This window comes from Oryzias latipes, chromosome 17, assembly GCF_053564925.1.
Source record: "Oryzias latipes strain Hd-rR chromosome 17, Olatipes_Hd-rR_3.1".
NCBI lineage: Eukaryota > Metazoa > Chordata > Actinopteri > Beloniformes > Adrianichthyidae > Oryzias > Oryzias latipes.
Window position 1 is genome coordinate 32,731,527 of NC_136253.1, and position 21,236 is coordinate 32,752,762.

At 35.9% G+C, this 21,236-nt stretch overlaps 2 protein-coding genes, 1 long non-coding RNA gene and 1 other non-coding gene across 6 annotated transcripts in view; 2 read left to right on the plus strand and 2 right to left on the minus strand.

Moving 5' to 3' along the window:
• ccdc13 (coiled-coil domain containing 13) overlaps positions 1 to 4,983 on the plus strand; it is a 32,572-nt gene extending 27,589 nt beyond the window's left edge. For 2 of the 3 annotated variants that reach the window (XM_078934231.1, XM_078934232.1), the window contains exon 17: positions 4,583 to 4,983. In XM_078934231.1, coding sequence (XP_078790357.1) covers positions 4,583 to 4,851 — 269 coding nt within the window. In that variant the 3' untranslated portion in view covers positions 4,852 to 4,983. The remainder of the gene's footprint in view (positions 1 to 4,582) is intronic. The other variant, XM_078934235.1, reaches the window with a different exon arrangement.
• A 5-nt stretch (positions 4,984 to 4,988) lies between these two features.
• pth1r (parathyroid hormone 1 receptor) overlaps positions 4,989 to 21,236 on the minus strand; it is a 70,914-nt gene continuing 54,666 nt past the window's right edge. The window contains exons 6-13 of the mRNA XM_023965192.2: positions 20,570 to 20,756; positions 17,687 to 17,840; positions 17,297 to 17,357; positions 15,456 to 15,522; positions 15,228 to 15,322; positions 13,798 to 13,939; positions 13,489 to 13,530; positions 4,989 to 8,775 (exon numbers count right to left, since the gene is read on the minus strand). Of these exons, the coding sequence (XP_023820960.1) occupies positions 8,413 to 8,775; positions 13,489 to 13,530; positions 13,798 to 13,939; positions 15,228 to 15,322; positions 15,456 to 15,522; positions 17,297 to 17,357; positions 17,687 to 17,840; positions 20,570 to 20,756 (1,111 nt within the window). The 3' untranslated portion in view covers positions 4,989 to 8,412. The remainder of the gene's footprint in view (positions 8,776 to 13,488; positions 13,531 to 13,797; positions 13,940 to 15,227; positions 15,323 to 15,455; positions 15,523 to 17,296; positions 17,358 to 17,686; positions 17,841 to 20,569; positions 20,757 to 21,236) is intronic.
• Positions 10,091 to 11,319, plus strand: LOC144986644 (uncharacterized). Its single transcript, XR_013650475.1, has 2 exons — positions 10,091 to 10,323; positions 10,949 to 11,319. It is a non-coding gene; the product is annotated as an uncharacterized LOC144986644 (long non-coding RNA).
• On the minus strand, positions 17,451 to 17,535 carry mir460 (microRNA mir-460). Its single transcript, NR_107187.1, has one exon. It is a non-coding gene; the product is annotated as a microRNA mir-460 (primary transcript).

A 21,236-nucleotide genomic window follows, 5' to 3' on the forward strand; every position in this document is an offset into this window, starting at 1 on the left:
ACCAGGGACTCAAACCCTGCAGGGCCAGACGTGTCCCCCTGCTTAAGCCAGTACATGTGCAGGCCCGTCTAAAGTTAGCTAGAGAGCATTTGGATGATCCTGAAGATGATTGGGAGAATGTCCTGTGGTCGGATGAAACCATAATGGAACTTATTGGTTAGAATTCTACTCATCGTGTTTGGAGGAGAAAGAATGCTGAGCAGCATCCAAAGAACACCAGACCTACTGTAAAGCATCGAGGTGGAAGCATCATGCTTTGAGGTTATTTTTCAGCAAAGGGACGAGTACGACTGATCCGTGTAAAAAAAAGAATGAATGGAGCCATGCATGGTCAGATTTTGAGAGAAAAACCTCCTTCAGCAAGGGCATTAAAGTTGAAACGTGGGTGGGCCTTTCAGCATGACAACCATCCCAAACACACTGCCCCGGTAATGAAGGGGTGGCTTCATAAGAAGCACTTCAAGGTCCCGAAGTGGCCCAGTCAGTCTCCAGATCTCAACCCTTTAGAAAATCTTTGGAGGGAGTTGAAAGTCTGTGTACAGATCTGGTGGAGATCTGGTGGAGATCTTCATGGAGGAATGGACCAAAATACCAGCAACAGTTTGTGGAAACCTTGAAGACTTACAGAAAACATTTGACTTCTGTCATTGCCAACAAAGGGTATATAATATAATATAGTATAGTATAATATAGTATAATATAGGGTATTTTTCCACCACAATTTACAAACACATTCTTTAAAAATCATACATCAATCATTTTTTTTTCTTTCATTTTGTCTCTCATAGCTGAGTTATGCCTATGATGAAAATAACAGGCCTCTCTTATCAGTAGGAGAACTGGCACAATTGACGGCTGACTAAATACTTCTTTAGCCCACTGTCCATCAAACAGTTGTGGAAAGCCATAAATTTGCAGATGCATCTCATAAAAAACCACGCACAATTGCACACATTTTGCTTAATGATTGTGTAGAAAACTATGTAAATTATGCGTAAACTGTGTAATTGTCAACCAAGGAATTCCTAACAGCTTGACACCGAACACACGTAAAGACCCTCGATGCACATCTGCACACACACTCCTATTCCTGATGGCTTGTGAAGATACAAGTTCACTCCATTTTGTCTCACAGATATGCTTAAACATTTGAACACTGTTAATAGTTTCTTCATCTCCTGCAAGCATGGCTTCATATTCGACTATATTTGCGATTTTCTTCAAGCTGTGTCCTAATGTAAGTGCCAAAGATGTTGTTTTGAAAGTGCCGGCTTCCTGATTGAAGCCTGCCACCATGTGAACTGCTTCAATGACTTGAGGACAATTAACTGGTAGAAAGAAGTCTGAAATCCTCTTCAGCTTGCCACATCTCTTTGCCTGTAGAACAAGCCGGCCTGTCTCAGAGGTTTTTGTCCGATGTATTCGTGTTTTTTGTGTCATATCCATGTTTACCATAGAGGTGTTCCCCAAACTTCAACAGGCTCTTTCTGGACAGCTTCAGATACTTTATCTTTATGCATTTCAAGTACCGTCAACCAAAACTGTGCACCGACACTGTCAGGCACAGGCTGAGCATGGGCTTAAAGGGCCTGAACTCGGGTTTTCCAGGATTGAAATCTTTGCTTTCCTTACTGAGATGACATCTCTTCATGTGCTTCCATAAGGAGTTTCTCTACAGATTCTTTCTCTGAACATTTTGGACACATCAACGAATGACAAACGCAAGAAACACTTGTGAATTTGTGTGTGTATCACAATAGACTGAAATTTCACACGAGGGAAAGTGCTAACCCTGCACTTTATTTACTGCTTTAACTGACGAGTTTAAAAAATCGGCTTTTGAAAAATGTTTAAAAATAATGCAGCCCTAAAACTCTGCTCTGTTTTTCTGATATGCATTTGGTTACGACCATCAGGCTCAACTCAGCCAATGTTAATTTGATTGTTTTATCTTTTTAGGCTTTTTGTTTTCTCTGCAATGTAAAAAAAAAGAAAGAAACATCTGCTCTTCACTCTGTAACACATTTACCTGAATTGACACTAAAGCAAAGGATTAATGGAGGCTAGTTTAAAATATTACAGTATTAGCAGTAAAGGTTACGCTGCATTTTCAGTTTTGCCTCTGACTCTTGTAAAATCAAAATCACAACAAAAACAAAAAAAGGCAATGTCATAAAAATATTGTGCTGCTGTGCAAATCCATGAATCTGCTTTCAGATAAAAAAAAAAAAAAAACATTGGTGAATGTTCTGTTGTGGAGAATTGCATGATACTTGGTTTTTATGCTAATAAGTTTATGTAAATCGTTAACGTTTTTTTCCCTATTATGGATAAAGTTTTAAAATAGCATGTATTTTACATGTATGCATCATTTAGGTGTCTGTCTTTAAGATCAAAGCTACAATGCACAGATTATACTTTACAGTGATATAGATTTTATTACACAGATTACATTGTGCATCTCTAATTTCTCAATCTATCAATATTAATGAATGTTTAAAAAAATAAAGTGCTTTAACATTTAAAAGGAAGAATAATTCTAACATCCTTGAATTTTTTTTAAAACTATTTGTGATGTCTGGCAGCTCCTCATAAACAATTTAAAATAAACAACAAAATTAATGAAACGCTTGCGTTTACTGCAACGGTGTCCCAAATCTGCTGACGTGTGACGTTTTGTGGAGGTTTGATCTTCCTTATATGTTGTATAATAATCTGATGCTGCTCGTCTGTTGGACAGATATTATTATAAAAGCTAACATGTATTTTGCTATTTCAAGGCAAAGATTGACCTTTGTGTTAGTCGTGCCAAGCATGCTGCATCCCTCTGATGTCTATGAACTCTGTGTATTTGTCTTCATCTAAAATCTTAAGTAGACGTTCACGAGAAGAATAATTCAAATTTCAAATTCATTTATTTTCATATTAATTAGGACTTGGTAAGCAATAAGCTTACATTATTTAATGAAATAAAAACATGCCATTTTGGACTGTTGAAACTTATGTGACAATAAAAAGCTGTCATGTGAACATCAATAATGTCCCCTTTATTGATTGGACTTTGTAGGCCAAACAGCTTAGATAGGAAAATGTATATTAGATCATTTCTCACATCACTAAAGGAATTATGAGCTACCAAAGAAAATCATGTTAAAATCTGTAAAGTTTTAATGCATGCTATTTACACGCTCAACTAAAATATATCATCTGCAACACTTTAAGCTCATAGCTGTAAAAATAAATCTGCCCAATGAGTTTCCTCAGACTTTGACAGATTATAACAATTAACTGGCATTTTCAAGACCCGCTGCTTGTTTGTCTGTTTCCCAACCAGCTGGCATGTCCAAAAAATAAAAAAAATAAAAACAATAATGTGCCACATTTTTCAGGATGTTTTATTTAAGGATGCTGTTTACATCATTATCTATACATCTGCTTCACATGTCTGAACTCCAGACATAGAAATTCAGAAATATCCCTGATCCAGAGGAAAAATGTTATGTTTTTGAAGACCTCCTACCATGAAAATTGTGTTTTTAGCATGTTTTTGTGGTGTTTTTCTGATGATAGAGGAAATACGCAGAGAAATCTAAGCTCAAAAAGACAATTCTGAGTATTTCTTTGCCCCCCACTAAACAGCCTTCAACTCAGAGGTGAATTTCTGATGAACTCTGCAGAAACTGGATGCTGGAAAACTACAGTTTTTGTTTTAAATGTTTTTGTTTGTTTTTACTAAAAATTGCTATATAAAGAGTGACTGCATGTTAAATAACATGCAACTTAAGACATATTAGAGTTTTAAAATGTTATATTCAATTAGCTATCAGCAAAATGAAACTGGTTTGTCCTTTTATTTACTTTAAATGCTATTTTTCTGAAAGTAAAATAAATGTTCAGCAGCGCAAACGTGAACTGATTATGGAAATGAGAAATCTAAACATCGTATGACTTCTTTTTTTTCCGGATTTAGTTGTAATAAATGTTGCAAAATTTAGCCCATATTCTTCCCAAAAGGGAAAAAGCAATGTGTCTCCGCTGTGTGTCACATGACTCCATGGAGATGCAGGGTTTCGATAAACAATCAGAAACATTCAGAAAATTTGAGATAAGGGTCACAAATGCATGTTATGTTGTAAAATAGCAGTCTGAGTTATTAACTAGAAGATAAAGTTTACCCCCCATTTGATATCTAAGCTGCAACACAGCGACCCCACTGCCTCATAAGTGTTACCATAAATAAAAATGGGCTTCAAGTGGTCAATATGCAGAACATAAAGCAGGCCCTCAGGTGATCTTTAACATAATTGTCACTCGTGCATTTCTAAAAATGCTAAACGTACCAAATGTGAACCGAAAATAGCATCACGGTTTCAGACTCGACAGGTTTAAGAAGGAAGAATGCTTCAGAAAAAGCCAGAAAAGCAATTTAGTCCTTTAAGGTCTTTTTGCTGAAACAGCCTAACCCAGATACAGGCTGTCTGTCATCCATATACTGTACCTTTACTGTTCCATTTAGCAGGTTTGAGGTTGATGCCCGATGATGCTGCAGATCTCATATCCTCATTTCCCCTCCTTTCTGCAGCTGCAAAGCCAGAAGCTAAAGAGGAGGTCCCCACTGTGTCTGGGAAAGTGGACGCCGATAAGGGAGAAAAGAAGAGCAAAGGGGGCAAGAAGGAGGGCAAGGATGCCAAAGAAGGGAAAGGAGAAGAAAAGGAAGCGCCGACAAAAAAGAGGGAAGAGAAAAGTGAAAAAGGAGCCTCCAAAAAAGAAGCTGGTGAAGGAAAAGGGAAGAAGGGTGAAAAAGGGGGGAATGCCGGGGCTAAAGGTGCAGGAAGGAAAGCTCAGAAGTGAACTCTGCCATTCTGTGAACTATGGTTTTATATACCACTTTTTTTAACATGAAAAACATGCAAAGCACTTTTTCAAAAATGTACATTATTATATTATTATTGTATAAAAAATGAATAAAAATATTGAGTTGAAGGGTGCTTGATTCCAGTAGAATTACAGGTTTATTGTCTTTTTCACAATTTACCAGTAAGTGATCAGAAAACATTTTATGCAAAGTTTACATTGATATCTACAACATGCTCGCATCACAATGGAGTGAGCTGGAGGTGAGACAAGTTTTGACAAACACACTGTGACCTCTACAAAGCATGGCGGCTAACATGAGCTCCACTGAGTACATTTCAGCACAAGATAAATAAACAAAAACATTTTCAAACTTCTATCAGAGGTATTTGTGACAATAAAAATACGTTAGCTGTCTGAAAAATTGGCCATACTAAACACTTAAGTCTTGAACACAATCATTGTATACGATACAATCAGAGTAGACAACTGTTTGATGGGAAATTAAAGTGCTCGAATGAAAATTTTAAAGTGTTTCTCGCTCTAATACTGTCAAATCTTGCAGTACAAGCATTTATGGCTCCTTAAGGGCTGACAAAATAAGGTTTTATACCGGGATATTTCCATTTAAATGAAAAATAGCATTTCACCTAATAACAGTCCTCCCTCAACCTCAACTGTTTCTTTTATCACTGTGATTTAAATTCAAGCATAGTAATAGAAATGATGGATCCAGATGGTGATGTAGACTGATAGAAATGTATATGTATTTTGCAGCCAAAGAGCTAGTTTATTTTCTTAGCGGAAAAATCTCCTGCAATAATTTATTAATAAAATTATTATGACATAACTTCATAATCAACAACAGGTTTAAAAGACACATGTTTATAATGTTAGCTGAAGGCAGTTCGTGAAGTTGTTCATGCGGTATTTTTACTTGTGAGTAACTTTTATAAAAACCTAGCTTTGTTTGAAGTTTCATATTTTTAATTCAGGTCACATATAAAGTGACAAAGAATTACTAGACTTCATAGGTGCATAAAAATTATGCAACAAAAATACTAACCCAATGACACTGTTAAAAAAACTGCAGTTTTTAAGTGATGGTAAATTCTGCATGACTACAAATGATTACAGGTGTGATACTCTAAAAAAAGAAAGATTAATCTGAAGGCCGTGTCACCCAGCCACGATGTACATATTGCTCATTTTCCACACTTTCTGTGTTTCATAATACATGCGTGATATACGTAATTCATATGTCTTTCTTGAGCTCATAATTCATGTGCTTAGACGTCCATCAAGGGTTTTGACCGATGGGTCTTTATGGAAAATTCGCTTTCGAGCCGTTCAAAATTTTGGATCAGTTGAGAATTTCGCGTATTTTATGTAGTTTATACGCAATTATTACATAAATATTACGCAAATGTGTGTCCTTTTTTTGACATGCATACGCCAATTTGTGGCTTTCTCCGTTTGTTCCACGTCTGTCTAACAGACTTTTCACGCATGTACCACCGATCTATAGCTTTTATATCGCGGATACAGCGCACATTTCACGTTAAATTTACGTAATTGACGCATCAGTCACTAATGAATTGCTTATAAACTGCGCAATAATCACGCACAGTTCATGTTGGTTTACGTGTTCTTTGCGTGGTTAATTCGTACTTCTTCCGTGATTTTTACATGGTTCATTTGTGATACATCTGTGAAGATTTCACATTAAAACCACAACCTTTCTCAGTTTTTCATGTACAGTATATTGACCAATTTTCATCCATTCAACATGCGCAAAATATTCGTAGTGGCTGTGTGACACGGCTTTACTAAGTATAATTGCATATTTTGCTATTCCATCCATCCTTTTCTATATGCGCTTACTCCTCCGGCTCAAGGTCACAGGGATGCTGGAGCTTAACCAGCAACTGATGGGCAAAGGCAGGGTTCATCCTGGACGGTTCGCCAGTCAGTCGCATATTCATATTTACACTCAAGGAGAAACTTTTCACCAATTAACCAATGAAAAACGACAGCAAAAAACAAATATTTTCTGAGAGAAAAACTAAATAGAAAAAAACATTAGTTGGAAGATTGAAAATTTTTGCAGTATGAGAACATCTCTTCAAAGATCAAATTCTTTTAAAAACACCCCATTTGTGTTGACTGATTTATAAATTCACTCTGACTATAAGTCAAATTGCTGTATATTTTCGTTTGAAGTTTTTGCCAGAAAAACTGGCGGGAAAAGCCAAAGCAGGTACTGATCCTCTGCAATGTCTCCACTCTGAAGGCATAGCCTTTTCTCTTTGGTAAACATACATGGAACCTATTGCAAGCCGTGCAGGTTAAGTACGGAACGTTTCAGAAAAAAAAAGGAATGTTTCAGTGAAAAACAGCATGGATGCCCTCTGTCCGCTGCAAATCTATTCAACAGTTCTGCACACAGAATCAAATATAGCAAACTATCTACAAAGACAGAAGCAAAAGTGGATTACAGCGGCTTTATAACGTACATATCAGTATGCATATTAGCTCACAAATATAATGATTTTCTGGTTTATGTAAACATTGTGACTTGGATATTTACATGACAAAGCAGCAAATGATTGGATCTTTGATTTAAAGAAAAATTGCTCTGAATTTGCACAACTGTCAATTTTAAATTCAATCTAAATCAATCCTTTTTGGATGAATTAGTGGAGGATGAAACTCAAAAGTGTGTTGCGGGTTGTTAATTGTTGTTTCAAAAGTTGTGCTCCTCCTTTGGCATTCTCACTTTGGTCACGTGTTTGTTAGATTTTCTTTTTGCAGAAAATTTGAATGATGCATTCAAGCCAATGAAATCTAACAGAATAAAGGTTGGGGAAAATGGGTCAGTAAGAAAAACAAAACTGGTTTGACATCAGACTAAAACAAAGAGCAATGAAAAACCTTAAATAGCACACCAGATTCCCCTGGAGAGAACTGCTGAAGCACCAGTTAAAGTATAAAAACAGGTGTGCAACAACATAGGACTTTACTTACCTGAGTAATTTCCCTTAAGTAAACCTAAGTATTTGCAGAAAAAAATACACACTTTGACACAAAGCTGGAACAGAGGTCCAAAAATGACTCTTTTTTTAAGACAAAACTGCACTTGCACTGAATCTTATGGACAGCGTGTTTTGCTTTTGTGCCACTAAATCAATGGCGGCTAATTAAGGCTGATTCTGCTGTCCTGGATAAATCATCCACAAAACACAGATACGAGACACTTGCTACATAAGCGAACAGGAAACTTTGTACCAGGCTGTGAAAAAATAATTAAAAAAAGATTGGCAGTCTGATTCTAACACATTCTCCGTAGCAGGTGGCTGATGAAAAGTCTGGGAATCCTTCAGATAAACTCACAAAAATGCTAACGAGCTCTTTCTCCAGAGCCTCATCGGGCGGCGGCGGCTCGTTTCACAGGAGAAGAAGCTGGCAGTGTGGCTGCGTGCAGTCATCCCCTTCACCTTCAGTTCATCCTGGGAGCGTTTCATGACTTGTCTTTTCACTTCTACAGCTCTCTGGAATTCACATGACTGTCTCCCGCTCCTCCTCAACTACAGGCGAGGGTTTGTTGTCCTCGCCGGGCCGAGCGCGAGCACATGGCTCCTCTTTGGGAATGTGTAGCTCCTGTCCCGACGAAGGTATCGAGTTCTCAGAGACTGAACCGTTCTTCACATAGCCGGGGAGGCTCCTGTGTCCGTTTACAGGAGCTGGTCCCAGCCTGGTGGTGAGGTGGAGGGCCAGTGGTCCTCTGGCAGTGACATTGGTAACACTGGTGTGCGATACCATAGGTCCATAGCTGTAGGTGTTACTGCCGCTTCTAGCTTTTCTTTTGAAGTCCAGAGCCAGAGTCCTCCTGTTCCAGGATTTTTTTATCTCAGCTTGCACCTTAAATGAAAAGCAAGACACAATTAAAGCTGCGAGTGGCGTTGTATGGCCCGTGGGCGCTACCCTTCTCTGCCCTTGTTGCCCCCATTTGGCCCGTCCACACCTGATGAGTGGCTCCTTCTCTTCTACCCCTGCAACCCTGGTCAGAGCAGCATGTGACAAATTCATTTAAAAAAAATCAGCAACACTTTTTTTTCAAATTGGCAGCTTTTCTGTTGGTTTTTCTCCACAGCAACCGTTTTATGTTTTGGTCCCCTGGAGATGACAAAAAGGTCTATGTAATTTTTAAAAGAATCTGCAAAAGTAAATGTTTGGATTTAATCGAGAACCAAGGTTTTTGTTAACCACGCCCACGTTCCTAATTTGGTCACATCACATGTGATATTACATTTATTTTAAGCCAGCGATTCATACATTACATTTTTAAAATAGGTGCAAGCAATGAGGGAACTCCACCTTGCAAGCTTGACTTGGTAACGCCCTTTAAAATCCACAACTTCTAATTCCAACATTTTTTTTCCCCAGTAGCTTCCCAGGGATGTTTGGAGTTTGGTGGTGATAGATCAATTTTTTGTTTTTAAATTCAAGATGGCAGCCTCTTCCTACGGTGGCCCTGAAGTGCAAACCATTCAACAAATCACTCGATACAAAAACATTTTTAAGATCACAGCAACAATTTAAAAAGCGTATTACATTTTAGAGAACAAAACAAAATTTCAGAAACCAAAACATAAAAAAGAAAAAAGAAAAAAAAGAAAAAAAGATTTCAGAAAACAAAATTAATTTCCAGAAAAAAAAAGAAATATTACAAAATGAAAACATTTCAGAAAAAAAAATTAATTTCCAGAAAACAAAATGAAATAAAAAAAATGAAAACATTTCAGAAAAACAAAATGAAATATTAAAAATTGAAAAACATTTCAGAAAAACAAAATGAAATATTAAAAATTGAAAAACATTTCAGAAAAAAAATGAAATATTAAAAAATGAAAAACATTTCAGAACACAGAATGAATTTCCAGAAAACAAAACGAAATCTTCAAAAATGAAAAACATTTCCAAACCGGAAGAGGCAGCTACTATGGGACAACGCTGATTGGATGATGATGTTTGTCGATCATTTGAACTGAAAAGTATTTTAAATGAAGCGACGACGGATTTTATCGTCCAAACAACAATGTACCATGATAATTCCCGTATTTCCCATTTACATATTAAATCAAAAATGCAGCAAACAGATAATGAATGTTTAAATTATTTTTTGAATATTTCGTCTGAAGCAGAACGGTCACCCGGAAGTAGTTTGTGTGGATGACGTCCGTTCTGCAGGTAAACAAAGAAAGGGACGGTAAAACGTTAACATAAACGTTAATCTTTGAATATTTAGCGGATGTGATGACAGAACGCACGCAGAAATATCAACACCAACCAGGTTTACAAATGTTTCAAAATGTCGTGAGAGGATTCTGTCTAAAGCAGCAGCTGCGAAGAAACGGGTGTTAAAGACGGCGCACATCAGGAAATGCAGTCCCGCCATCCACAGATAAGGTATGGAGGCACATTTGTTTGATCTAATAAATGTAGCGTTAAACGTGATTTCTAGGTGGCTGTTTACAGACAGATCCAAGATCCTTCAGTCATACGTTAATGACAGGTTACCTCATCAGCTGGAGAGGGGGGGTCATGTGGGCAGGATTCTCAGACAGGTTTACCAGCAGCATAAATCAGCAAAGCTGTCTGGTAAACTGCAGCAGTTTGTGTCTCAGAATAACATTTATGAATGCTTCTTATTCACACTATTAAGATCTGTGACTTTAGAGTGTGTCAGTGCACAGAAACATGACAGTAAATGACTGGATGTGCACATCATCAGACACGTCCAGGTGTGTAACTAAAGGTGAAAAGTCTGTAGTGTAAAATAAATCTTTAAAAAAAAACGTTTTAGTCTTTCAGGCAGAGGAGGAATACCAAATTGTTTTAGAATGTATTTTTTATAAGACTGAAATAATGTATTTTATTCTGAGTTTGGTGTTTTGACCCTTCCCTAATGAATTTCTGGTTTAACCCATTTTCTCCTCATTTTGATGAACTCAACTTTTTCCTGAATGAAAGATGAACGGTAGCCGATGTTTTTCTGTCAGGGATTTTTAATTTATTAATTTATCTCTGTCAGGGATTTCAAGAGCTGGAGCTGGAGTCCAGTGCAGAGGAAGCTGCAAGCATGTACGAGCAGGAACTGGGGTCCCTTACCTGTGCATCTTCCTCTGGATGTGATGCTGAGCAGCAATGTGGACAAAACTTCCCTGACATGACTCTTTTTGATATAGTTGTTAAGCACAAACAGACTTTCCCAGATGCATTTTTTCCTCTAATAAATGTGACTGACAGGTACGCTGAGTAAATGCTGATTGTAAGCGCAACATTTGATTGACTGCATGAAGAAGCCCATAAAGGAAAATCCACAACTGTTTCTTTGTTTCTGTTATTGAATAACGTATTCATGTTAAGTTTTCAATAAATATACTGCATTTGCTATGAAACAAATTTGTTTATTTTCATATCCATTATTACAATCCTCACGTCAGCATTCAGTTTTTTCATTGACAAAGAAACATTTCTATACAACAGCTTTGAAAATCAAACATCATCTTTGTTAATAAAGCTTTAAAACCTAAAATGGTAAACATGGAAAAACTCCTAAATGAAGCAAGCCTAATATGAACATTTTAAACTAGAGTTTTGCTTAAAGGAACATTAAGTTGTTTGGAGTTGTACAAGTGTTTGATGCGATTCCTCAGATGTGATTTCCAGATCATCAGCCCGACGCTAAAGCCAGGAATTGTGCTTCGTTTTTCACTCTCCACTGCATCATTTACAACTAATCAGGCTTATGCAGCAGGTTAAAGACTTTTTTTTACAGGACCTGCAACTTAAAAAAAAAAAAAATTAGATATTAAGGTTAAATAATATTTATTGATTACATTGCACATAAATCATGGTGACTTGCCTGTACACTGCACAATGATATGAATGACTTTAGTCTTTTTGTATTCCCATGTAGAGCTGCCATCTGTTCTTCTGCAGCACAAACCTTTCTGGAACTTCGCTTTGAGTAACTTCACCTGCAGAAATGTCACATGTTAATTCAATTAAGTATTTTATAAACTTTTAAAGTTCATTTTTAAGTGTCAGTATATGTATATGCATGGTTTAAAAATATACAATGCACTTTAATATTATTTCCCATAAGAACTTGTTTACTGATTTCAGTCTTAAAGTCGATTTTTAGCAACACTGATGCCATATAATTACTGTATAAATCCTAGAATCAGGCTGGCTCGGAGCTTTTTCTCTCATGTTGTCACCGAAAACGGGAACGGCTATCATGTGAAGACGGTTCGTCTCCATCGGGTTCTTTTTGCGCATGCGCAAGATAAAAAGAAATTATCTTTTCAAAGCAGCACTTTAACATCCTAAAATTAACATCCTTAGAGACATGTGACTGACAAAAGAAAAGATCACAGAATTGATACTTACCTAAAGATGATTGACAGCGTGAACCTCGCAGCCGTAGACATTAGCGCACAGCGTTCAAAGTAAAAGTGCTCACAAACTACTTCCGGGTGACCGTGTGTCAGGCGAAATGTTAAAAAAAATAATTTTAAAGTTCATTAACAGTTTGCTGCATTTTTTATTTGATATATAAATGGGAAATACGTGGATTATTATAGTACATTGTTGTTTGGACGATAAAATCCGTCATCGCTTCTTTTAAAATACTTTTCAGTTCAAATGATTGACAAAAATCATCATCCAATCAGCGTTGTCCCATAGTACCTGCCTCTTCCGGTTTGGAAATGTTTTTCATTTTTGAAGATTTCGTTTTGTTTTCTGGAAATTCATTCTGTGTTCTGAAATGTTTTTCATTTTTTAATATTTCATTTTTTTTCTGAAATGTTTTTCATTTTTTAATATTTCATTTTTTTTCTGGAAATTTTTTTTTTCTGAAATGTTTTTCATTTTTTAATATTTCATTTTTTTTCTGGATTTTTTTTTTCTGAAATGTTTTCATTTTTTATTTCTTTTTTTTCCTGGAAATTAATTTTGTTTTCTGAAATGTTTTTTTTTTTTTTTGTCATTTTTGTTTTTCAAGTTTGGTTTCTGAAATTTTGTTTTGTTTTCTAAAATGTAATGCTGCTTTTTAAAATTTTTTTTTTTTTAATTGTTGTTGTGATCTTAAAAATGTTTTTGTATCGAGTGATTTGTTGAATGCTTTGCACTTCAGGGCCACCGTATCTTCCTGAGGTCAAAGGTCAAAGAAACTTTGGTTGTGGTTGTAGACCTGTTTTGGTGCAGTGGCTGTGAAATTGTGCGAAGATTGCTCTGGAACAAAAGTTTTCTTATCCCATTTAGGAAAATATGAAAATTGCCAAATTTCACACTTTGCCAAGCCCTGTGGCCATCCCATAATAATTTTAAAACTTTCTTCAGATATCCCCGACACTTGTGTTTTTATTTTGTTAGTGGATGACATTTTTGTCCATATTTGAGCCCCATGAGAAAATGTGGCCCCATTCTTTTTTTTTAACCATCTCACCTGCTGTGATGTCATCATTTCGGGATGGGGGGGGGTCATTCACTGTGCCCACAATTCGTTTTCAAGATACTATTGATAAAAAAAGCACAAACGGAACAACTTTTCTGACTTCTTACCTCGCCATTGCAAAAGCAGTAGATGATAGCAACTAAGAATCCCTGAAATAGAGAAAACAGCTGTTTTACTAGAGCCGTAGAAAATTCCAGCAACTTATGTAACTTTTCAGCAGTATAATTTAGCATTACTTCTGATCATTTTAATCACAGTTATCCCTGCCATTTTGCTCATCTTAATTAGGATCTTACCACTAACTGAGGGTATGTCAAATCCCCTTTAGATAAACCACATGTCTTTAGAATGAAAGGACATGGATGTCTCTCAGAAACTAATGATCAAATCTAGTATTTCTGCATCAACAGTTTTACCTGGAAGGAGTTGAAAAGCATCTCGTAGTGCATCTGGATCAACCATGGGATTCCAGACACCTCTGTGTACGGCATGGCGTTGAAGATGATGTAGTGGACACCGAACAGCGGCATCAACACCAAGGTGGACTTCAGCAGTTTCCTGCAGAAGAAAATGTTTCTGTTTTTAAACTCAAACGAGCAACCATGACTCACAAATAAAACTCATGAAACAGAATAAAGTAACAAAACATTATTTTCCCCTCGCTGTGTAATGTGAGTGAGAACTGGCTGTTAATTGGAGTGGTGGAGATCTGGGGCCTGGAAGATCACACGTTTTTAGAAAGGACTTCTCATTGGATTACTGATGAATTAAAATGTCTCTGAAATCCCTCATGAGATAGAAGGAGTTAGCAGACTGTAAAGAGGCGGCCCTCAGCTTTACCTTCTTCAGGAAAGACTAATCTTATAGCTTTTATTTCCACACTGTAAAAAACTGAATCTTAAGAAAGTAAAAAAGACCACCTTGTTTCAAGAAAATTGTCCTTTTTCTTCTTATTTCCAAGAATACAATTCCAATGTAGTTTAAGGAAAACATGTCTTAGTGACTAATTTTTGTTTTCTAAAAGTACGGTTATATATATATATATATATATATAGTTTATGCCTATTTAAAGAAAATCTGGCAATGGGGTACACATTTATGCTGCGTGGTAATATTCTAATGATACAGGAGATACCCATATCTCAATAAGTTATAACTTTTAGTTCTTTTATTACTACTTATGTACGTTAAAACAATCAAATTGAGCACTTTGCTTGCAAACTAGAGCTAGAATTACAAATACTGGAATGTGAAGCTGAGCCTTTATCAGGGAGACTCACCTCTGAAAGAACAAGCTCCCTTTTCATTTCAGAAGACAAACATCCTCTCTATTGTTGAGGCCAGACTTTTAACCTTTTTTTTTATTTATAAAGCCTAAAGTTGGTCTGTGCCTCTCGTATCCTTCACTCAATCTCTTATCTCACTGCACAATGTTTTTGTGTACAGACCTTTTTTTTTTAACCATAAGTTCAAACTGATGCTGAAAATCAACCTCAAGAGCAGCCTGACCATCAAAAACATGAACAACGTCTCTAATCAGCTGACCAACTCTGAACAGACAGATGATCCAAAAATCTCACTGAACTAGAAATGTGACAGAAAGTCAAACAGTGAGCTAAAAAAATCATGGATCCATATTTTTTTAGGATTTATTTTCACTTTTTTGAACAAACCTGAGTGACTCCATTCTGATAATCACTAATCTGGTAAACTATTTAATCATGTGTGAAATTATAACAGTATTGAAATACATTTGCTTTGATGGAGAATACTTGGGTCATTTGTGTTGGCCTATGTCACTTAAACTCACTAAGAAATGATTGGTAAATCCAAAAGCAGTGAGTACCTGTACTGTTGCCGGGTGTCACATCTTCCAGCGTTTGTTTCTCGTAGTTTTGTTGCCAAGACTCTGATGATATTGAGAAACAGGATGAAGTTAACCTGAGGAGAAAAAAAAGAGGTTTATATGATCCCATGCAGTTGAAAAAATAAATATGTATTATTAAGATCTCAAATATGCCAGAGAATTTACTTTACTGTGAAGGAAAAGTACACACTGTAAGTATGTACTCACCACCACAGCCATCAGGATGGGAACCTGATATATCCATTTCAAATTGCCTGCACTTAAGTCCCAACACCTGCATTAAACAAACAACAAATGGGGTTTTTGATACCAATTTATACTCAACTCACATTAATTCCAGTTTTTTGAAGGATGTCGTTTTTCTGCATCAGAATACTAGCCTTTTGAAAAAACCAATAATGTCACATCGACATATTCTCTCCAGAGATTTGCAGACTTACGTCTGACATAAAGTAGCTTTAACCGATGTATTGTTTTAGTCCAAAACGAGCTAAACAGCAGGCAGGAATGCTCTCCTGCTCCTTTTACTGACTTGATTAGTTTTTTTTTCTGCAGGTTCTGAACACAACATCAGCTGAGTTGCAAGATCAACCGCAGCTCTGGGCAACGAGAAAAGTCGGAGGGATTTCAAGTTACCTCCTGGCAACTTTCCACCAGATGATTCTGGCCATTGAAGTCATGGAAGATTAGTCAATTATTGCAGTTTGCTGTCAAACTTGTCCTCATACTTTACTATGTAAATCATGGCAGACTTTTGCTCACATGGGGGTGTAAAGAATATCTGCAGCTACTGGAGATGTTTGTGTGGGAATGTGGAATTTAAAAACCACACAAGTTTCTCAGCTTTTGCTAATACTACTTTACTTTATCACTACTTTACTTGATTTGAATTTATAAATATTTAATCCTTTTTAGAATAACTGAAAGCAGCTTTTATTGACTATTTTTGGATTTGTATTTGTTTTCTATGGTTTACAAGGAATAAATTAAGACACATGATGACATTTATCTCCTGAACTGGGTTTCTTATAAACATTTCTGTTTTTTAACCAGCATTCTGCAGCATACTAGTGAGAGATGGTCAGATTTATAGTGGGAAATTATTCATTTTTACCCCAGTGGTCTAAAAACATTTACTATTGACAGGATATTAACTCTGTGTTCATCCTAACAGGCCCAGAATCTAAAATCTACAGTCAGGACCATAAATATTTGGACAGAGACACATTCTTTCTAATTTAGTTTCTGTACATTACAAAACTCTTTTTTGGCAATAACAGCCTGAAGTCTTGAACTCATGGACATCACCAGATGCTGGGTTTTCTCCTTCTGAATGCTCTGCCAGGCCTTTACTGCAGCGGCTTTCAGTTGCTGTTTGTTTGTGGGCCTTTCTGTCTGAAGATAGTCTTCAACAAGTGAAATGCTGCTCAATTGGGTTAAGATCAGGTGACTGACTTGGCCGTTCAAGAATATTCCACTTCTTTGCTTTAATAAACTCCTAAGTTGCTTTGGCTGTATGTTTTGGGTTGTTGACCATCTGAATTATGAAAAGGATCCAGGTGATTTAATGGAAACAGTATAATTGGAAAACGGGTTTTTTCAACATTTTTAGAATTTTGATAAAGTTTTGCGCATCTGTGTGATGGAAACGCTGCGAATCATGCTGCAATTATTTAAATATTCAAAATTTACAGCTGCTCTTGCACAAACAAAACAAAAATTTAAAACAAATCACTTTTTAAAACGGCAAATCTTTATAGTCTTTATTCAAGGTTTTTTATTTGTGAGGTTACATAAAATAGCATTTTAATGCAACTTTTAGGAAAAACAGTTACAACTTCAAACTTTTTGTGCTGCAAGGATTACAAAAAAAAGCCTGTGAGATCCAAGAGGGACTGGTACACCATTAGTACGGTTGTCTCTCTTTTGTGACATTTTCGGTTGCCTTGTGATTTTTGTGAAGGAAAAAGGGAACCTTGTCTCAAACAAGGTTGAGAGACACTAGTGTAGACTAGATTTGCGTAATATTAGTCACTGGGATTACTTACTCTGTGTCAGCAAATGTGGCTCTAACCGTCGCCCAGATGGATACGAACACCGCGGGCACGCCTGTAAAATTCAATGTAAAAGTGTCTAAGATTACACAGATTCCTTATAAGGCGGGGACTTTTTAAAATGTTCTCACATCTTATGAGTAGAACCTGGGTAGCACAGCATCCACATTGTATGCGCTGTGCTTATGTAACATATATGCACAGTGTGTACAATGCAGGAACTGTAAAGCCCACAATCAAATTAATTTAAAAAAATCTATTTCGTTGCTGCATGCTGAATTCACAATTACAAATTATTAACTTATATTGGAATTAATGCAAACCATGTTTCAAGTGTTAAATATGGCAATCAACTAAGTACAATGTAAACCACAAAGAACTCACCCCATCCAATCAGAGTGAATCCCCAGAGGTACTTTCTGTCTGAGAAAAAGGTCATGAAGATGAGGCTGTGGAGGTAAAGACCCTCCACAAGGATCCAGTAATAATTAGTTGCTAGAAAGTACATGAACAAGGTGACCACCACCTTGCAGGCAATCTATAAGAACAGCAGAGAGAAAAAGATGGACAAATAATCAATATTTCCACTAACAAACGTATCACATCTTTTCTACAAATGTAATTTCATGTAATTCTAATATAAATCCATAAAGTTCATATATTCATTTATCTACTATTTTTTTTTGACTCCAGAGAAAACAGAACAAATGGACCAATCAAATAAACACAATGAAAGTGTTGTGAAGATTCCCCAAAGATTTGTCCTCTCTGGCAGCTGAACAAATGCCGCCTAATAAAAAAAAATAACTTCACAAAGGTAGTATTATTTGCAATTCCCCATTCCCTTGAACAAAAGAGATGCAGCAGATTCTGAGCCGGAGTTGTTATAAATTTATATGATAAGGACCAATCTGTTTTTTTCCAGTGTTGGACCCCTTTTATTCTCCAGGGAAGAAGATTTAGAATACAAAAGCTGAGAAGACAGCTTTTGTTTGCTGCTTACTGAGGTGAAACATTCTCATGTTTTTGATCTTTTGTTTACTTTATAAAAACCTTAAACATGCATATAAAAAGATAGTTTCATTTTTAATGAAATAAAATCAGTTTTTTTCCCTTTATCCTAATTTAAATTCTACATATGTTCGATGTAGTGTTTTAATGTAATTACAAAGCTACTGCATACCTCAAATGACTAGACTAGTAAATGTAATCTAATTATATTAACGTTTTTTTAATCTCATAATTTTAAATGTGCAAAAAGTCAGCAATGCACTTTGGTGCAGGAACATTTTTTTAATCATGTTTGAACATGCTCTCTGTTCTGACACTTATTAGCAGCTTAAATTTTGGAGTTACTATAAATACATTTATGAGAAAAGCTTAACTTGCTTTTTCGGAAAGCCTTTAGTAAATAATAAGTAAGAAGGACGTGCTCTTTTTCTGGCTCAGCCTACTTTAAACAAGAATATTTTTGTTAATTAAGCGTCTCTGTTCATTCACTGCAAAAAACAGGTATTTTTGTCAGGTTTCAGGTTTCTTATTACTACTTGTCATAAGAGAAAAGTTCAAATTAAAAAATACTTATTTCAGATGAGTAGTGCAGTAAAATACGACAAAACTAGTAGTTATTTTCAGTAGGTTAACAACTTGATCTTGAAAAAAAATTGTATTTTTTGCATAATCTCTGTTGAAACAAGTTTCTTAATTGAAATACTTTTTTTAAGCAGAGGTTTTATTCTTGTTTTAAGAAACAGAACTTCTTGATTAAAACTAAAAGTTTTGTTTAACTTATTTATCTTTAAATGAGTAATGTTATTATTTTAAGATGGTTTAGTGCTTTAAATTGGATGGGGGGGGGGGGGGGTAAACATGTGTGTTGCACACACTTCAACACTTCTTTCAAGCAATACCACTTTAACACATAATATTTCCAATTACCAAAGCAAAATATCAGTGTGTATTGCTAATTTATAGATTTCATTTCTGAGCAGAATCTCACAACTTATTTTAAGAACTCTTACCAAAACAAAGTCTACTTGTTGCATTGGCAGCATTGGCAGAATTTTTTTTAAAACTTATAACAAGGTAAAAAAAAATCTTGTGTTCTATGTTTTTTCCTTTAGTTATAGTAGGATAGATTTCGTTTTTTAACCCTAATGTTCTTATTTAATCACTGTTTATCCCAAACAGCCTGTTTTTTTGCAGAAAAACCTGACCTGAGGTTCATAACAATCCAGTTAAACGCTGACATATTGACTGGATTTTTAGCCGTCCCTGGAGCAGACTCTGATTAACTCATCCATTGATTTGGCAGCAGGTAAGGTCCCGCCGTGATTAATAGAAGCCATTCGAGGACCTCATCCTTTGAGTGCCACTTTATTTCCTCTATCTCCTCTACTTCTAATCAGTGGGTGATTTTGCAGCCCCGACTGCCTAAGCAATGCGTTTGCCTTGTTTTCTGGAAACCTTTGTGGACTTCCTGACATTACTGGCTGTTTAGGTGCTACTAAAAACACTGTGCAAAAAAGAAAAATACTAAAATATCGTCACCTATTTTATGAAAATGATTGTGACATGTATCTAATCTGTAATAGGTAATGCCTTTAAAGCAACATTTAGACAAATAAAATGACAAATTTTAGAAAAAGGCAAATAAATCTTCCTAAAAAAACACGGTCGTTTTTAACACCGAAAGTTATGTTTTGTTTTTTTTATTACTAATTTATTTATGTTTTTTAGTTATTTAACTTTTATAACCCAGCTGCTGGGCAAACAGATAACAGGTAAAAGCATTTTGCATTGGACAGCTTTTAAATTTACAATAGGCTGTTATGAATCTTCTGACACACAGGGTGTTTATGTGTATAAACCCCTTTTGTATTTGAGGTTAAACATTATTTATTTCAACTGTATTTGCATGCATTACTTTTTTGGACCTAATGAAAAAGGGTTGTGTTGCTTTATGGACGTCTGACTGGAATGATGGCAAAACATCTGCAATATCTCATTTATGGTTTAGCAGACTTACTTAATTTATTAACATGCATTTTTATTGATTTTTCTTATTATTTTTTACAAATATGAGATCTAAATTGGTTGTTTTTAACTACAAATCACCAGGTTTTAACGTTTTTCACATTTATATTTGTCTGTTATTGTTTTAAAAAAAAAAAAGAATTGAACTGATTAATTCTTTCTGTGTGCATTTATTAAAAGAACATAAATTGATCCTCAAAGTTTTTCCCAAATGCAGCCATGGCCACTTACGAACTGTGTTTTGTTGACTGGTGGAGCTATAGTAATGGACTTGAGGTCATCCAGAGTGACTCTTTCCATGTTCTCTAATGGAGATTCAGAGTAGAGGACAACATCTTTCACAAAGATGCTTATGGCTCTTAGCATGTAGGACACAAATAGGTGCATGTGAATGTAGTTCCTGGTGCAGTGCAGCCGTCTGGGGACAAAACAGAACACAGCAGCAGATGGCTCAGATTAATGGTCAGATAAAAACTTTATTGCAGTTTTGCTACAGAAACACTATACAAATATTAATTAAAAACTGCTTTGTTGCATCGAAGGCTAACACATTTTGGAGAAACCAAAAAAAAGCTTTTGCTGAGTTCATTTATACGATGCTGAATTTGTTTTGACATGATGAAAAGCTAAAGTCACCTTGTTTTGCCAAGGAAAGGTAAAGGCTCGGTCACACTTTCACCATTTACAGTCAAAAGCATTCAACTTAAAGTCAGTTGCTGTGCATTAAATCGTTTGCTCTTTTTGCAGTTCTGAAGATAAAACAATCGATTTAGGAAAACTGATTTCCCAGATGACAAGAAACGGAACAAATGTGCTAATGTAAAATATCCCTTTGCTCTCTCTGGAAAACATTTATGAACTCTCCTTTCTAGAAGCCGATGTGTTGACGGGGAAACGT